This window comes from Miscanthus floridulus, chromosome 9 (genome assembly GCF_019320115.1).
Source record: "Miscanthus floridulus cultivar M001 chromosome 9, ASM1932011v1, whole genome shotgun sequence".
NCBI classification, from domain to species: domain Eukaryota; kingdom Viridiplantae; phylum Streptophyta; class Magnoliopsida; order Poales; family Poaceae; genus Miscanthus; species Miscanthus floridulus.
The window spans coordinates 41,150,009-41,167,728 of record NC_089588.1 but is presented as its reverse complement, the minus strand read 5'-3'; the positions used below and the strand labels follow the sequence as shown (position 1 = coordinate 41,167,728).

The 17,720-nt window shown below is 43.4% G+C and overlaps 1 protein-coding gene and 1 pseudogene across 1 annotated transcript; both read right to left on the bottom strand.

The window, feature by feature from the left end:
* Positions 1-882: 882 nt before the first annotated feature.
* Positions 883-4,497, bottom strand: LOC136481804 (glycerophosphodiester phosphodiesterase GDPD4-like). Its single transcript, XM_066479092.1, has 9 exons — positions 4,209-4,497; positions 3,998-4,084; positions 3,771-3,868; positions 3,030-3,090; positions 2,654-2,734; positions 2,372-2,464; positions 1,664-1,753; positions 1,422-1,549; positions 883-1,319 (listed from the first exon to the last, which is right to left on the bottom strand). Exons 1-9 carry the CDS (start codon positions 4,419-4,421, stop codon positions 1,154-1,156), a joined length of 1,017 nt encoding a protein of 338 aa, XP_066335189.1. The 5' UTR covers positions 4,422-4,497; the 3' UTR covers positions 883-1,153.
* Positions 4,498-8,847: 4,350 nt separating this feature from the next.
* Positions 8,848-10,607, bottom strand: LOC136481802 (uncharacterized; annotated as a pseudogene).
* Positions 10,608-17,720: the final 7,113 nt, after the last annotated feature.

Genomic DNA, 17,720 nt, shown 5'->3' with positions numbered 1-17,720 from the left:
CCGATCCCGACCTAGGTACCTATGCGGCAAAACCCTAGGGGAAGTCTATGGTCGACGATGCCAGGAACGGCTAACCGGCGATATGCGGAGTCCGACACCAAACTGCAGGCAGGTGGCGGGGCGTGGACGCCGTGACCGGAATGGTCGATGGTGCAGCAGATCTAGATCACCGGCGGTGGTGATCCAGATCGGAGTCGGGGTCGAACTCGCACTCAGGATCGCCTCAATCGCCGCTCCGTGAAAACCGGACATTTTGTTGGCAGCGGCACCTTAACGCCTTTCCAAGGATTTTCAGATGTTTCATAGATATGTTTCAAGTGTTTCATGCGAATGTTGCAAAAGTAAATCAGGATGTTACATATGTTGCAATGATTGTACATGTATGTTGCAAGTGTTTATTCCTAATGTTTCATCTGTTTTTTTCGGACGTATGTTACAAGTGTTTTTATCTAGATGTGTGCATATTTTCACACATATGTTGCAAATATTTTATCTGGATGTTGCATATGTTTGTAATTGTTTTCAAGTGTTTTTATGTGTTTTTGCATGTGTTTCAGACGCATGTTTCGAATGTTTCAGCTATTTCATACGTATATTGCAATTTGTTTCATTTAGATGTTTCAAAAGTAAATCGGAGGTGTTGTGCATGTTGAAATGTGAACCACCCGGCGCCATGCATGGAGGGGAGCGGCGCAGCAAATGTGGAGGGGCACGGAAAGCAAGGAAGCATGTGGAGTGTCGCGGGCGGGCCCCACCTATGCATGCATTAGGCACTGGTGCGGGCGTCCAGACGCGGGGGGGTCTATCCAGACGTCCAGGTGCTAGTGCTGTCGTTCATGGAATGGATTATGACATTGTCAAAAGGTGAAACAAACTTGAATATCAATGGCTAAAGCATGATTCCGTTAATTATATTATTGTCACGATCTTCTCAATGACCTGATCTGATCAAAGCTGTAAAAGGAAACAGCATATTTCATGACAAGCTAACCATATTTTCTTACAGTCTATTTCATTATATGACCCAAGTGTGGAATGTGCCAAAAACTAAACTAATTATCATCTAAATTATGAAGAATTCGACAAACTCAACTCACTAATTGGTCCTCTCTGTTGAGAAGTTAAACCCTTATGTTCTGGCAGCTAGAAATTCCTATGGTAAGGCAAAACCATCTTCCATGCATTCAGTTCTTGTCTCCTGCATAAGCTGCTGCAGGAGAGAGGGGTTACTGGTCACAATGGCATCAACATGCTCATACAGCATCTTCTTCATGGAGCTGCTATCATCAACAGTCCATGCAAAAACTCTCCTGTCATGGCTGTTTCAAAATTCAGCAATTTTAAGCTCACATGAAGTAGTGCAAATTGCAAACAGGGCATAACAAAAGGAGCTCTAAGTGTAGGTTATCACATGCATGTACCTGCGCATGACCTTCATGACCTTCTCATGGATCAAAGGATGATATACGCCAGCAACTTTAGCCCCTTCAATCCTCACTAACTCAGTTCTTCTGTTGGTAGATTTATCCACCATAACAATATAGCCAACCTATAACAGATGAGCCGCCTGTTAAATTGTGTAGTAGAAGTGGTCGTAACCTCGTAGGTACAGATAATAGATGGATCGTTCAAATAAAGAAATGAAAAAGAGAGAACAATGTACAATAACATCTTTAGACAACTTAATTATATCTCTTCCTAGGTCATCACTTTTTGCCCAAACAAGACAATTCTTGCAATCTGTTCTCCTAAGCTGCAAAGAACAAAAAAAGACATTAAATCACGATAAGTTTTAAAAAAATATATTGCTGCAAAAATTACAACATGTTGGTAGTTTCTGCTGTTTTTGTGGCGAGTCTGTAACTTAGTGTCCAGGGTGTGGGGTGTGAGTTGGGTCTCTTAGACCAGTGTAACATTTTTCTATCTTAATGAAATGACGCGCAGTTCTCCTGCGCTGTTTGAGAAAAAAAATTGCAACATTCCAGTTTCCAGATAAAAACAAATGAGAAATCACAGAAAGAGATAAATAAACACAAATTTAGGGGAGTTTAGCTAGATATCTACTGGATGGGACCACAGGAAGCTTTGCCATGGATGCATTCCCTGAAGCAAAATGTGATCAAGTAAAAATTAACAATTTTACTGGCTACAGTCAGAGCATTTGTCCATAAACACTTTATTATGATGAGTGATCTGTACATAGCACACAGTAATTTCAATTAAGATCTAGAAATTTGATGATATGATACCGATATGGTAGGTACATGTGAAGAGCCAAGAGGTACAAGAACGGTAAATAAAAGAACACATTCTATTTAAAGCATGTCATTACTCATTAGGCAAAACGAGCAAGGAGATACACAGAACTTACAAGGGACAATACATCCTCAGCTAAACCTTTCTCAAATGAAGGGGGTCCAACTTTCACATCAAGAATGACCTGCCTAACTGATTGTGATATCATCTGCAAGAGGGAAAAGAGTTCAGGCATGCAAACAATAAAATTTACAGAACTATCCAATAAAAGCATAAGATGTTTATGGCAAAGCTTTCACTGTTCCACACAAGTCATTTAAAGCTTAAATGACTACATAGACTATCCATCAGAACTATCAAATTTCCTACAGCTTAAATTGGCTGGGTTAATGCTTACCGCCAGAGCATCTTCTGCCTTGGGAACTTCCTCATTTTGGACTCTTTTTGACAACTGAAACCTTGTACTTAGTGCTTTTATCTACAAAAAAACTAAAAGAACAATGCATTAGCATCACAGCTCCAGAATCAGTAAATGGTCATGAAATGACGCAGGAAGCTATAACAGCAACAAAACAACTGCTGATATCTCAAACCATGTGCACCAACTCCAATTAGTCAATTACAGTTTTTTTTAGGGGAAATACAGTAGGGAAGGCCCCTACTGTGCATCTTAAAAAAGAATGAAGAGAAAAGGAGTTACAGAAAGGAAGAGAACGGCCCAAATGCAGTAATTTTAGCAAGTGATAACGAAATTGAAACCGTAAATGAATCACCTCGTCTGTGGTCCAGTGGCCAACTTTTGCTGTAGAATTACCAGACATCTTTTGTAGATCCCTGCCTGTGTCAATTGTGAATTAGGTCCAGGTATGTTTGTTTGAAAGAAAAGTAGGCACTAGATGATTTGTTCTAAGAAATGTGCTGTCACAAATTTGATCGCATTTTCAGTCACATTTTGCTGGTTGGTGCTAATGGATGTCTTGATCGTACCAAACCATTAACAAATGTTACTCAAGCTAAAATATTTTAAAAATCCATGCATTCCACAAAGTTGATTCCAAACCATCTCATAGCCATGCACTCCACGGTTATAGCCTTATATAGGTAGTAAGAACTAAGAACACTAAATAAGACTGTAATGACATGCTTCCTGCAGCCCCTTACAAAAACTGAAGTGTGCATCATTCATGAAGCGGTCCAGTATTGAACACAGTAATTGAAAGATAAAACTGTGTTCTCATAATTATAAACCAAACTTAATAGATTGCCAATTTAAAAAATGACAGCATGTATCAGTAAATAGACAAACTATGTAAATGGGTGTCGCGAAAAATGGTTGTGCCATCCAACTAATAATCAGCTAAATAGCAATTGCAGTGGGTAAACAGTCACACATGATAGATAGTGATCATGGGAATTTTGTCAGATGTTTTCCATTTAGATGCCTGTTCACGTTCTACAGAAGCAACATGTTTGTGATACATTATACCACACCAGCAAAATGGCAGTTCAATTACCTGTCATGCAGAGCAAACAGCACACCGTCAGAGGACCTTGAAACATCCACCTCCACACAGTCGACCCGGGCGTCCAGAGCCATCCGAAATGCGTCCATCTGAATCATGAGATCCCAACAACTCATCAACACATTTACCTCATGCCGAACAAAATGGAGAGAAAAAAAAACTCTTTGTTATAGAACAAATTCGAATTCACTGAGACCGTATCAGTCTCCCACACCGACCGAGTTCGGGATGGCGTTGGTGGAGTCACCGCCGTGCGCGCACACCATGGGTGGGCTCACGACCCACCCGCACTTCCTCTCGCGCATCTGGAACACAGCAACCAAAAAGGATTAACAAACGTGTCAGAGAAGAAACCGATTAAATCGAACAAGTGAAATCTCGGAGGAGCGTAAAAGGCTCCTTATTGAAGATCGGCTGGGGGGCGCGTACGCGGTGGAGACGGCGGAGACGGAGGTGGAAGAAGGCCGGCGGGACGAGGGCGAGGAGCGCGAGGAGGAGGAGGAGCCGGAGGATGGGGCTGGCCGGGAGGAAGCGGCAGAGGCGGGCGAAAAGGAGGTTCGCGGATGCGGAGGAGCGCTTGGCGGCGGGGAAGAGGGGGAGCGGCGGCGGCTGCCGCCGGCGCCCGAGGAGGATCCCCCTCATTCTCTGCGCTTTTCACTGAGGCCGCCTCCGTTCGCTCCTTGCAGGCCACTGAAGCCACAAATGGAGAAAATTAGCCCAGTTGCCAGTTGGGAGTAGATCAGTTGTCAAAAGTCAAAACCCGTCTAGACAGTGAAATGAGAAAATGAGCAAAGGGGTTAGGGAGCTGACATTGAAAATTCCAGCCCAGGCCCGGGCCCCGGCCCGGCCCAGCTTTTTGTTCCGTACCGTTTGACAAGCGTTCTCCAGTCTAAATTATAGTTTTATATGACAAACTAAATTTATCTAACTTTTAATAAATTTATAGAAAAATATCATCTACAATATCAAATCTGTTCATTTAAATTCTCCACAGTGTCTTCATAGTTATTTGAACTATATATGTTAATATATCTTTCTAAAATATAGGAGTTTCAATGTTTGGTTAGGACAAAGCTACAATAAATTATATTTTGAAGCATGAATCTGAATTATCAACCAAATCAATGATAATTATAATAATGCCTCAAATTGATCCTTGTTGGTATTGTAACATGATGAACCATCACATAACAAAATATATTATTAGAGCATATTTGGCAGGACGCCTAACAACTTTCACCCGGCTAGTTCCACTCTACTCCTGGCCCAAGTGTTTGTAGAGCTTCCCAACTCGCTCCACCACCTACTCTAGCTCATGCTTGATGGTGTCGGAGGTCTCAACAACATAAGAGGAGGCTGAGCCATGGGAGACTGCCATCTTGGTGGAAAACGAGGGGGGAGAGTTGTGGGAGGCCGTTGCAGTGAAGAAGGAAGGCAAAGAGTGTGAGCCACATGAGGCCGCGTTGTGGCGGGTAAGACGAGGAGGGTGTGCAACGAGATGCTGCATCAGCGTGGGAAGCCAAGGCTTGCCATAGCGAAGGAAGAGGAGACTTTACCATGGCTGAGGATGAAGAGGGACTCATGAGCTCCAATGTGTCCCTAAAGGGGCCGGGTAGTAGGGGGCGACAGAGAGGGACAACATGGTTTCCTGGACTCGGGAGTGCATAAAGGAGAGGAGCAGCGGGGTAGTGGAGAGGGGTGGATAAGGAGCAAAGTATAGGGAGTGTTTTTTCACTCCCTATGTAACAATGATAATAGGAATTGATTTGCATTTTTGCCTATATCCTATGGAGATGGCCCACGCATACACTTTGATTGTCGTGGAGTGACACGAGGAGAGCCTTAAGTCAGTTTGGCAGAGCTCCTCCTGCTCCAAATTCTCTGTGGAAGTTGTTTCTCTAAGAAATGATTCTCTAACTGAAATTGATTTCCTATGATCTCCAAGATAAACTCTATGCATATAGTGATTATGTGCATGGAGAAGCTAGTTTTTTTTAGCTCCTAGTCTTCTAGTTCATTTTTAGAGAACCACTTCTTCGTAAAATATGGATTTAACTGCAAGTTGCTCTGGAGCTCTGTCAAGGTGGCCCTTAGCAAACACGCTGTCCGGCCAAACTTCTATCACGCCACCTCTCAACTCCCAAGCAGCGAACCAGTCCCGAATCCCGATGGCGCCCCCAATGTCTAGCCGTCACAAGCTGTGTACGGTCACCGAGCAGACAGACGGTTTCGAGTTGGCCGCATCCCTGACCAAATATAGTATGGCCTTGTTTAGATTGCAAGTTTTTTCACTCTCTCTCTATCACATCAAATCTTTGGACACATGCATGGAGTATTAAATGTAGATAAAAAAATAACAAATTACACAGTTTGATTGTAAATTACGAGACGAATCTTTTGAGCCTAGTTAGGCCATGATTGGACAATAATTGTCAAATACAAATGAAAGTGCTACAGTACCAAATACTGATTCCTAACCCCAATCTAAACAAGGCCTACATTTCTCTTTGCAGATGAAGTCGCATGAAGGTAACAGGGCGATGGGTAGTCGCCTATGCAGTGAGCGTTTCAGTTGGAAATGCCAGCGCTGACAGTTGAGGTGCCAGTGATACCGTACCAGCACCGGTGAATGCAAACCTGGATGGGGCAAGACTGCAAGAGGTAGTGCTCTAGTGGACGAGATGACTAGTTTTGTTGCTACCATTTGCGGTGTATATCAGTCTAATGTCTCAATTCAAATGTCTAGTTTTGTACCAATACTGCGTAAGTCATTCAGGCATATTCCAGTGTTATGTCCCAATTCAAATGTGTGGCGTGCATTTGTGCTAGCAAGGGAAAACATTAATAATGTAGATGCATGACTATCAGTATCCAGTATCATAGGGACTCTGAAGTCTAAACATGAATGATTTCCTGTGTGACAAATGCTCTGCATTTGTTCTAAAAAATGTGGGAATGAAAAGTTGCAGAAAATTAGCAGAGAACCAAAGGAGCTTGACGGCTTGACCCTGGCAGCCTGGCCTGCAGTTAACACGCTATGTTGTTACTGCTAAAAAAACTAGGAAACATGTGCCCTGTCTGATTTCAGTTTCAGTTTTTGGTACTAGTATGGCTTATAGCTTACACAAGTAACGTATGTTTCCTCCTTAATTTGATGCAAGGCATATGCCAATTTATGAGTGTGTCAAATTTGTATTTGCCACATAATGTGAAATTAGTTCAGTGCGAAATATTGAGGGAACGCTTGCAGAATCAGCAACATTAAACATAATATTTACCAGGTAGCATTACATCTACTGCAAACTGAATACCATTCGTAATGAACTAGAACAGTCTGCTGATATACAAACACCATATAGATAAAATCTGTGTTCTGCCCAATTGAGATTTGCATTGGATGTTAGTGAAAATCAGAGAGTTGTAACCAGAAATTTAGAAACACAAGGGAACAGATAGTAAGCCATTATAGAATCTGCATTCAGGTTTAGAATAACACTTCTAACTTTTTACGCAGGACCTGTATCAGTCTCAAATTTCAGTGAAACGCGTAACGTAAAATTTGGGAATTGCAATGCGACAGAAATTTTATCTGTTATACAGAATTAGCAATATGACACAAGATATCCATGTTACATTATGTCACAATGAAGTAGAACAATAATATGACAGAAGCGATGCAAATTTATCGACACATGGGAAGGAAAGTTAAGTGAGTCATTAGTCAATCATTGTGAAATCTGCATTCAGTCTTAGAATCTCTTGGCTCTCAATCCTTTCAGCACCTACTTTACATTAGAGACAGAACTTCATAACAAAATGGGATGGCTACAGAGAATTCTTCCGAAGATAACATAATCGCATTTCAGATTCCACAAAAATATTCTGCACTCAAGTTTAAGACAATGAATAGGCAAGGAAAGGAACCTGATATGTTAAAAAAAAAAAGGAAAGGAAAACTGAGAATTAGTAAGAACAAATCTAAGTGCACACAGATCTTGTTGCAGAGTGATTAATGAAATTGAAAGGAGGCTGTTCAGAGTTCACAGCTTTTTGTTACGAAAGCCCTGTGTCAGTGTTAAATTTCAGTGAGAGGCGTAACGTAAAATTTGGTGATTGCAATGCACACAAATTTTAAACTATTATACAGAATAAGCAATATGAGACAAGATGTCCAGGTAATGAACTGGAGCAATAATCTGACAGAAGCGTTGCAAATTTCTGGACGCTTGCGAAGGAAAAATTCAGTGAGTCAAGTCCATTAAGGAGCATTCAGGCTTAGCTAGAATCTCCAGTCTCTCATTTCTCTCATCAACTACTTTATACCAGACAAAGAGAACTCCATAACAATATGGGTTTGAATACTGAAAATTGTTCAGAGATGACATAATCACAAATTCACAATTCAGTTCCCACGAACATTCTCAAGTTTAATAAGTTGGGTAGGCAAGAAAAGCAACACTGAGAATTAGTAATGATAAAATCTAACAATTCAATGCACAGATATGTTGTTGCAAAGTGATTACTGAAATTGAAAGAAGGCTTTGCTAGCTTCTTGAGTTCAAAGTTCAACCACAATGTAGCATTGTGCTAGACTAATCAACAACCATCATGCCATGACAACATCACTGATCTGAGCAGCAAGACAAGAGTCTGAAATATACTGTGAATGAGTTAGGATACAGAATCTGACTGGTTCAGATCCCTTGCACTTCCAATTCAGTGCTAACCTGTACTGAGATAAGGAAGACCCATAGCAGTAGCAAATACATGTTCAAACCCGATTGAACAAACAAGCAAATCGAATTGACATGAACAGCAACCATTGTTTGCTCTTCATTTAGTAAAGAAAACAGATGCAACACCGCAGACAGAAATCAGAGAACATTGGATTCAGGTTTAGCAATCACTCACTCTGAATATTGCAATCAGCAACTATCTCACTCTGAATATTGCAACCAGTATCTACCTAACTCTCAAGATTGGAACCAGCAACTACCTCAGAACGTCAATTAACACGATCTCAAACAAATCAAACTCGCGGTAGCCAATGAAAAAAAATCCTGTCGCCTCAAGGGAGAAGCCAAACCGAAGGAGAGTAGTCCGATGAGTTTGGAGCAATGTTTTAAATAGCGGGCTAAGCCTCTTAGCGGCAGCCTCTCCAAAAGGCTAAGAAAGGCTATAGCGAGCTAAATAGCGGGCTAAGCCATTTAGCGGCTAGACAAAAAATATGTCAAACATCATGTAATTTTACACATAATAAAGATATAGAAGATGAAAGCATTACAAATACCAATAGGGACAGATAGTTCAAAGTCTTACTAACATATTACATCAAAGTTCGTAGTTCATAAATGATACATCATACATCACATAGGGACATACGTGAGTTCAAAGTTCATACAAAGGTGGAAATGAAAGCCCAGGCCAAATAGCGGCGCTAAATGAACCACAATTTAGCGGAATTAGCGCGCTATTAGCAGCTAATAGCGGAAAAAATCGTTTAGCGTTAAAATCCTGGTAGCTTAGCGTTGGTCTTCCAGATCCGCTAAATAGCGCTATAGCGTCCGCTATAGCGCGCTATTTAAAACTTTGGTTTGGAGGCGGGCAGCAGCGCTCGATACGGCCTTCGGATTCGGACCACATCCCATTGTCCCTGCAGGGGTACGGCCTGGTATTGTCGTCGCCGAACATGAGTAGATGCCGGTCTTGAAGCCTGGGTACTCATCCTCATCCGCTTGGTAGGACCTGGAACAGCCATAGCCGACGAACAGAACCCGGCCATCCAGCGTGTCCATCTCGCTCCATTCCCAGGGGTACTGAGCCACGGGGAAGTCGCCGCCGTCAGGCATCTGCGGCCGTTTCGTCTCCCGGAAGACCTTGAACTTGGACGTCGGCTGATTAGCACCAGTCGTGAACCTGACGACCATGAGCAGTTCGCCGCGGGACACGACGAGGTATCGAGCGCGGACGGTGGCGTTCTGGCCGGAGATGCGCTCTCCGGGCGGTATGAAGCGGCGAACCGCCCCATTGATATTCAGGGCCATCTTCAGGATTCGCGTCCGGCGTACACACGAGGGTTTGGTAGGCTCCTCCACGGGTGAGCAGAAAATGGAAGGCTCCGTCGTGGTAGACGACGTCCTCCGTAAGGCACAGAGCCAGGTCCACAGCCACGTCCCCGCCTGCAACCAATTGGTGTGCCAGCTTCCAGCCCATTCGCCAGAACGCAATCCAGCGATTGAAGGGGTGCTGCAAAAACTCTTCTGGGGCTTGATCCCGCTCCCGCGCGATGATGGTGGCGCCGACGCACTTGGAGTCGTCCGGCGATGACGAGAGCGTGGCGGCGAGCATGACCATACTGTAGACAAATCGGTGTCCCTCGCGAACGCGAACGAGCGCTTCCGGGAGCATCCGGGCTTGGCCTGGCCGGAGGTTGAGGAGCCGGTGCGTGCGCGTCTCGTCGAAGTAGAGGAAGATCCAGGCGCCGTCGTAGGAGCCGACGAAGCGCGCCCCGGGCGGGATGATTTTGAGGTGGTTGTGGTGGGGGTGGACGCAGCAGCCGCTGAGGACGCAGGCAGCGCGGAACAAGGCGGGGTCGTTGCGGAAGCGCGAGGGGAGGAGGAGCCACGGGAGCGGCGGGGGCGCGGGCGGCGCGGCCTCGCTCTTGATGAGGCGGTCGATCCTGTCGTGCCACGCCTTGCAGACGAGGGACATGCTGGCGCGGTCGTCCTTGCACGGGACGCGGCCGAGTATCGAAACCACGAGGTCGTCGGGGAACTTGTCGTCCGCCAGAAAGTTCGTCGGCGCGGGCGGAGGCTGGGGTGCGGTCATGGTGGTGGCGGTGGGAGAAGGGACAGGAGGCCGGAGAGGATGAGCGTGGCGCGGCGGCGGTTGGCTCGCCCCGCCCGGCTGCTGCCTGGTACTGGTAGGATGGTGGAGGAAGAAGGCGTTGGGGGTGGTGCGGGATCCGAGCGCGCATTTTATTTTGGTCCGGAAGCCGGCGGAGGAGCCAGCTGTGTCGGCGTGGGCGGCCGTTGCTGCGGGCGGGCGGGCGGCTTAGCGGCTTGGGTGGCAAGGAGGAGAGAAGAGCCTGGCCCACGTCGTTTGGGTCTGGTTGTTATGTGGGCCGCAATTGGTCAGGGCTGCGAGGTTGGGCTGAGTTGGATTGTTGGAACCAACTCAGCTGGAAAAAAAAAGTCTAATTTAAATCTCTCAGCTATCACGGTTGTTTAATTTTTTTTCCCTAAACTATAAAACCAGTTTTTTTTTTGCTGTCTTCAACTTTAAAAAGTTTGTTTTACACTTTGGATAATTTTGATGGTGATTTTGCTAATATAGCGCCATGTCAAAGAGAGGTGAATTGGACTAAATTGAAAGTCCAGGGAGATAATTGAGACTAAAAACATTTTAGAATATATAAAAGATCACAAAAATAATTTTTGTAAAATCCTAAAATCTGGTTTGACCATATAAAATTATTGGAAATTTTGTTTTGTCTCATAAAATTGAAACTAATTCCACATTGTTTTTTCTAAAATAATGCCCTCTCTTATGATGTCTACTTTAAAATTGTTTGAATCTTGATGGACTTATTTTGGTGCTTATTTGCTAGTAGAAACTCTCATATCTATTATAATTAGTCGATATTGATCGTCTCACTACATAGAAGTGCCAGTAGAGCATCGCCACACTGTAGTGGGTGGGTGCTACTCCCCTAGCTAAGTTAGCCTGCACAGCTGCACATGCTCTCATTATCAGTTATAATTGGTCTACGTTAATGACCAAGTGACTTTGATGACGACACAAGTGTCATGTAACCAAATCGTACTTAATACTATTTAGTGTAAACACAAGTGCCACTCAATCATGCTCATGTCACTTGACTCTATTTGTACTTCTCTACAAACATTATTAATTCAGATTTCCCTATCATGGTATGCTCCATAATTCATTGTATAGAACTTAACTAAATTCAATAGTTTATAAAATATAAATAGCTAAATTTATCTAGGATTAGGGGACTAACGCCCACGGTCTTGACGATGCTCCACTAGCGCTTCTACATAATCTAGGTGATTAACATTGACTAATTATAATAGACAATAAGAGCTCTACTAGCAAATAAGCACCAAAATGAGTTCATAAGGCACCATAAGATAGAGCATGATTTTAGAAAAAATCCTAATAATTTCCCAAGATTAACAAATTTTCTATAAATTTTCTAAGATTAAACAAGATTTTATGATTTTTTAATGCATTACTTAATATTTAGATAAAATTTTGAAATTTATTTTATGATTTTTTATATATTATTTTTAAAATGTTTCTAGTCCGATCTACCTCATGAGCTTTCAATTTAGTTTGATTTACCTCCTTTGACGTGGCGCAACAAAACCACCTAAGGTGCAAAAATAAACGGTTTAAAAAGCTGAAAGAGTTTAAAAAACTGGTTTTGTAGTTCAATGAGAAAATCATATGACTGCGATAGTTAAAGGAGGTAAATTGGATTTTTTTTCCTTTGAGTGGTGATACGATGCAAGTGTGAGCTAATAAGCCCATTGATCATTTATTTTTTTCTTTACTCTATCAGTTTTTACATGGTGTCTTGTTTTGTTGTGACTGAGAAAGATTAACAAAGGTTTTGTGTGTGGGAATCATCATGGACAATGGTTTTCAGTTGCAACATTATGCACCAGGTCAATCCTCTTCAAAAGGACAAAGAACATTGCCCTCGAGGAGAGTACTTCCCCATGTCGCATTTTACACATCGTCATCTTGTTTTCTTTCTTACTCTCTTCCTGTGGTCTTCCTGAGGACTAGAGGACTAAGGTCGGTTGGTTTTGTGCGTGTGAATCATCGTGTGGACAATGGTTTTCAGTTGCAACATTATGCACCAGGGTCAATCCTCTTTAAAAGAACAAAGAACATTGCCCTCGAGGAGAGTACTTCCCCATGTCGCATCTTACATATCGTCATCTCATTTCCTTTCTTCCTCTCTTCCTGTGGTCCTCCCGAGGGCTAAGGACTAAGGTCAATTTCAGTATGAGTTTCATGTGAGTTTTATTTGCATTTAATAGGCTACCACATATGTCTTTTGATGACATGACAATGCTTTTAAGAAAAGAGAAGAAATGAGTTTCTCACGATTACCAACTCTATATAAGTCATAGAATTAAATGTCTATAAGACTATGTATTGATGATGGATGTTTTATCCAATTTTGGGCGAACTCAAGGGAGAGCGTATGCGATATGGTGTCAACGGAGCGGAGGTTACCTGCAGCAGCCGCGGGGAGGGAGGCGATGAGGTCGGAGATATCAAAGGTTTCCTTCTCGCCGCCCATAGTCGATTCTTCGGTTAGGCCAGTTTCACACTTGATTCGCACTTGATTGCCATGGCGCCGCTGAGGAGAGAGGAGTTGGGCGGCGGGATAAGAGAGAGAAATGAGGCCACTAAAAGCTTAGTCACCCGGGTATAAGAACGGCACTGCTAGCATGCAGACGTCCGGGGACACTCGCGTTCGGACGCCCATGGCTACAGTCTGTTTTCGCGCATCCACGCATGGGCCTGCGTCCGCGTCTCACGTGGCCACGCGGGGGTCCGCACCGCCTAACATCACCCGCGCCCACTCTCGCTTCCCACATACATCTTATGTGCAATACCTGATCTACTTTTGAAACATTCGGATGCAACACTTGTAACATAAAAAAGGTAGATAAAACACTTGAAACATGTGTCTGAAACACTTGCAAAATATTTAAAAACACTTGAAAACCATTGCAACCATACGCAACATCCAGATAAAACACTTTCAACATATGTGTGAAAACATATGCAACATCCAAATAAACACGCTTGCACCATGTGTCTGAAAAAACAGATGAAACATTGGAGACAAACTCTTGTAATATACGTCTATAACCATTGCAACATATGAAATATCCCGATCTACTTTTGCAACATCCGTATGAAACGCTTGCAACATACCTCTAAAACTTCCGAAACATTTGAAATGTGAGCTTGCAGTATGTGTTTTTCACCTTTCTCCCGTGCGACGTAGAGCAGAGCAGGAACAAACGGTTCCGACCAGCGGACGACCGAGGATGGTGGCACATCTTGGCAGCGGCCAACTTCGCCTGTGCCTAGCTTGGGCCCGGCAAACAATTGCCCCTCTCCTAGGGTGCCCCAGCGATGGCCATGAGCGAGATGTGAACGCTGGCCGTGGCATGTCAGAGGCGAACAGGCATCCGGACCCCATGGTGGAGGTGGCAGCGGCGGTCGGGTGGCTGCGGTCTCCCCCTCCACGGCCGAGCAACGGTCGGGTAGCAACGCCGGTCGATCTGTAAGTTTGCTGCCCACAGTGAGCGGCCCCAGCGGCGAAGAAAGCGAGCGAAGGGAGGGCAATGCGGTGGAGGCACCTGTGGTGATCGGTGCTAGGTGGGGAAAGTGTCGCTTTCTTTTCTTTTTTTTAGAAACCGTGTATATGCCGTGAGGGGAGAAGGACTGTGGGCCGGTCTGCAGGCCTAGCTAGAAGCGTCCGTTCGAATGGATGCAAGATGGACGCCCGCGCTAGAGCATCAGCGGTATAAGAAGGGTGGGCGGTGGCTCGGGCAAGTGGAGTCGCTGTTGTGGTGCCTTGCGCCATGGTTGCGGTGGCCAAGGTGTTGGGATTTCAAATTTCTCGTGGGCTGTGGGGCCGTTGGGGGATTCGAATTCGAATTCCATTTCGATTTTTGTTGAAAGAATTCCTTTTCGAAACTGGAAGCGCCAGCAATTCGAACTCCCTTTCTCTTAGAATACGTCTCCAGCGCTTGGAGGAGCACCTCTGCGCAATGTCCCCCGTATTTGGAACGCGGATTTTTTTTTTTGTTTGTGCATCTTTTGTGTAAAATTAAATTGATTCTTGTGAAATTGAAACTACTTCTGCATTTTTGTCACTACTACTGTATAAAGTCATGTTCTATCGTAATTGAACGAGTTATATTTCAGTTATATACAACTTTTTTTATACTTGTAATATAAACGTTTAATTCTATGTCTGAAATAAATCCAATATAAGTTGCGTACAGCAGATTCGCCGGACAGGGTGGAGCCCATCGGCGCCGGCTGGGAGCCCAGGACGGCAAAACGCCGTGTAGTCCCATCGTGCGCTAAACCATCACGGCATCGTCACGACGCTCTACCACCGTCTGCCGTCGGGGCAACGCAGCGTCACGTACGGTTCGGTCGTGCTCCGGTGCACCAGTGCTCGTACATGTCACGTTCCTGCAGCTGCAGCTCCCTGGCGTCGCCGGACCAGTGCGGTCGCGATGGGGAGAGGGAGTGAAGGATCCCGTCGCCGGCGCTGATGTCGAGCTGTGGCTGAAGTTGGGTGCAAACGGTGCTCGACGTCGTGTGTGAGTGTGACGAATGCTCTGCAGCTGTTCTCCCTAGGAAAGATAAAAGCTGCAGAAAGCTATTGCTCTGCCGTTGTTTTAGTGTGATTCTCTATCCTAGGAGTAACTCATTTACAGTGTGTTTACCAGGTAGCATTACGTTTACGGCAAACTGAAATAGTACCATTCATAATCGACCAGAACAGTCTGCTGATATGAAAACACCATATAGATAAAATCTGCGTTCTGCCCAATTGAGAATCTGCATTCAGGTTTACAATAACACTTCTACCTTTTTGTTACGCAGTGTCAAGTTTCAGAGAGAGGCGTAACGTAAAATTTGGGAATTGCAATGCCACACAAATTTTAATCTATTATACAGAATTACCAATACAAGACAAGATATCCAGGTAACGAACTAGAGCAATAATCTGACGGAAGGGTTGCAAATTTCTGGACACTTGCCAAGGAAAATTCAGAGAGTCAAGCTCATTAAGGAATTAGCATTCAGGTTTAGAATCTCCGGTCTCTCAATCCCCTCATCAACTACTTCATATCAGACAAAGAGAACTCCAGAACAAAATGGGTTTGGACACTGAAAATTCTTGAGAAGATTGACATAATCACAAAAATTCAGTTTCCACGAAAATATTCTAGACACAAGTTTAGGAAATTGGGTAGGCAAGGAAAGAAACACTGACAATTAGTAATAACAAATGTAATAACTCAACGCACAGAGATTTCCTGAAATTGAAAGAAGGCTTTGCTAGCTTCCCGAGTCAACCACAACATATCATTGTGCTAAACTAATCAACAATCACGTGCCATGATTTACCTTAAAAAAGAATCATTATGCCATGACAACATCACTAATCTGAAGAGCAAGACAAGAGTCTGAATATACTGTAAATGAGTTAGCATATAGAATCACACTAGTTCAGATCCCTTGCGCTTCCACCTCAATGCTATCCTGTATTGATATAAGGAACACATAGCAGTAGAAAACACATGTTCAAACCGGATTGAACAAACAAGCAAATGGAATTCCATGCCAGTCTGCAGTCTGTTATCAATTCAGTCATACTAAACTGCTTAAAAAGGCAACCATTGTTTGCTCTGCATTTCGTAAAAAAACAGAGACAACACCGCAGACAGAAATCAGAGAACACTGGAAAGTAGTATGCAGGTTTCAGCAATCCAAGCAGCACGTGTGATTTCGACAGTTACTAACTCTGAATATTGCAATCAGCAACTATCTCAGTCTGAATATTGCAATTCAGTGAGTCAAGTCCATTAAGGAGCATTCAGACTTAGCTAGAATCACCAGTCTCTCAGTCCTCTCATCAACTACTTTATATCAGACAAAGAGAACTCCATAACAATATGGGTTTGGATACTGAAAATTCTTCAGAAGATGACATAATCACAAATTCACAATTCAGTTTCCACAGAAATATTATGCACTCAACTTTAATAAATTGGGTAGGCAAAGAAAGCAACACTGAAAATTATTAATAACAAATGTAACAACTCAATGCACAGATATGTTATTGCAAAGTGATTACTGAAATTGAAAGAAGGCTTTGCTAGCTTCCTGAGTTCACAATTCAACCACAACGTAGCATTGTGCTAGACTAATCAACAATCATCATGACAACATCACTCACAAGTCTCTCACCTAGTTGCCATAAGAACAGAGAGCTCACAATAAACTTAGTATGGATACTGCAAGAAAAATTAAGGGATTTCGGATTTTATTGCATTGACACCATTCTGCATCCGAGTTCCCGAAATCTGATTGGCAGCCCAAAAAAACACCAGAAACTACAAAAACCTTGTTGCATACCAGAGCTCAGACCACACCAATGCAGAGAATTGGACTAGACTGATCAGCATTCATTGTAACAACATCATCGATCTGATCAGGAAGATAGAAATTACAAACTGTAAATGAGTTAAGGATAGTAAATCACACTAGTTCAGAGACTTTAAGTTTTGTGCAAATCCAATTCTATGCTAGATTTTACTGCGATAAGGAAAAACCAGAAACCTAACAAACGCATCTTGATTGCACAAACATTCAATTCCAGTTAGTGCTCTAGCTTCACACTAAACTCCCATGAATGGAATATCATTTGTTCTCCAGATTCAGTTAGCACAAACTAATGGAATACAGGTTCAGCACTTGATACAGAGATTCCAACATCTTTGTCACTCTGAATATTTGCAGCCAGAAACAACCTCAAGGATGACAGAGCAGTGGCTGAAACCCATAGCAGTAGCAAATGCAAATGCATGTTCAGACTGGATTGAACAAACAAGCAAATCGAATTCCATGAGTCTGTTATCACTTCATTCATAAACGGCAACCATTGTTTGCTCTGCAGACACAACGACACCACAGACAGAAGCCACAGAACATTGGAAAGTACAGTAATATGTAGGTTCAACAATTGAATATTGCAACTACTCAGTACTCAATCTGAATATTGCATTTAGTGAAGAACACAGATACAACACCACGTCACAGAACATTGGGAAGTTCAGTAATATGCAGGTTCAGTACCCA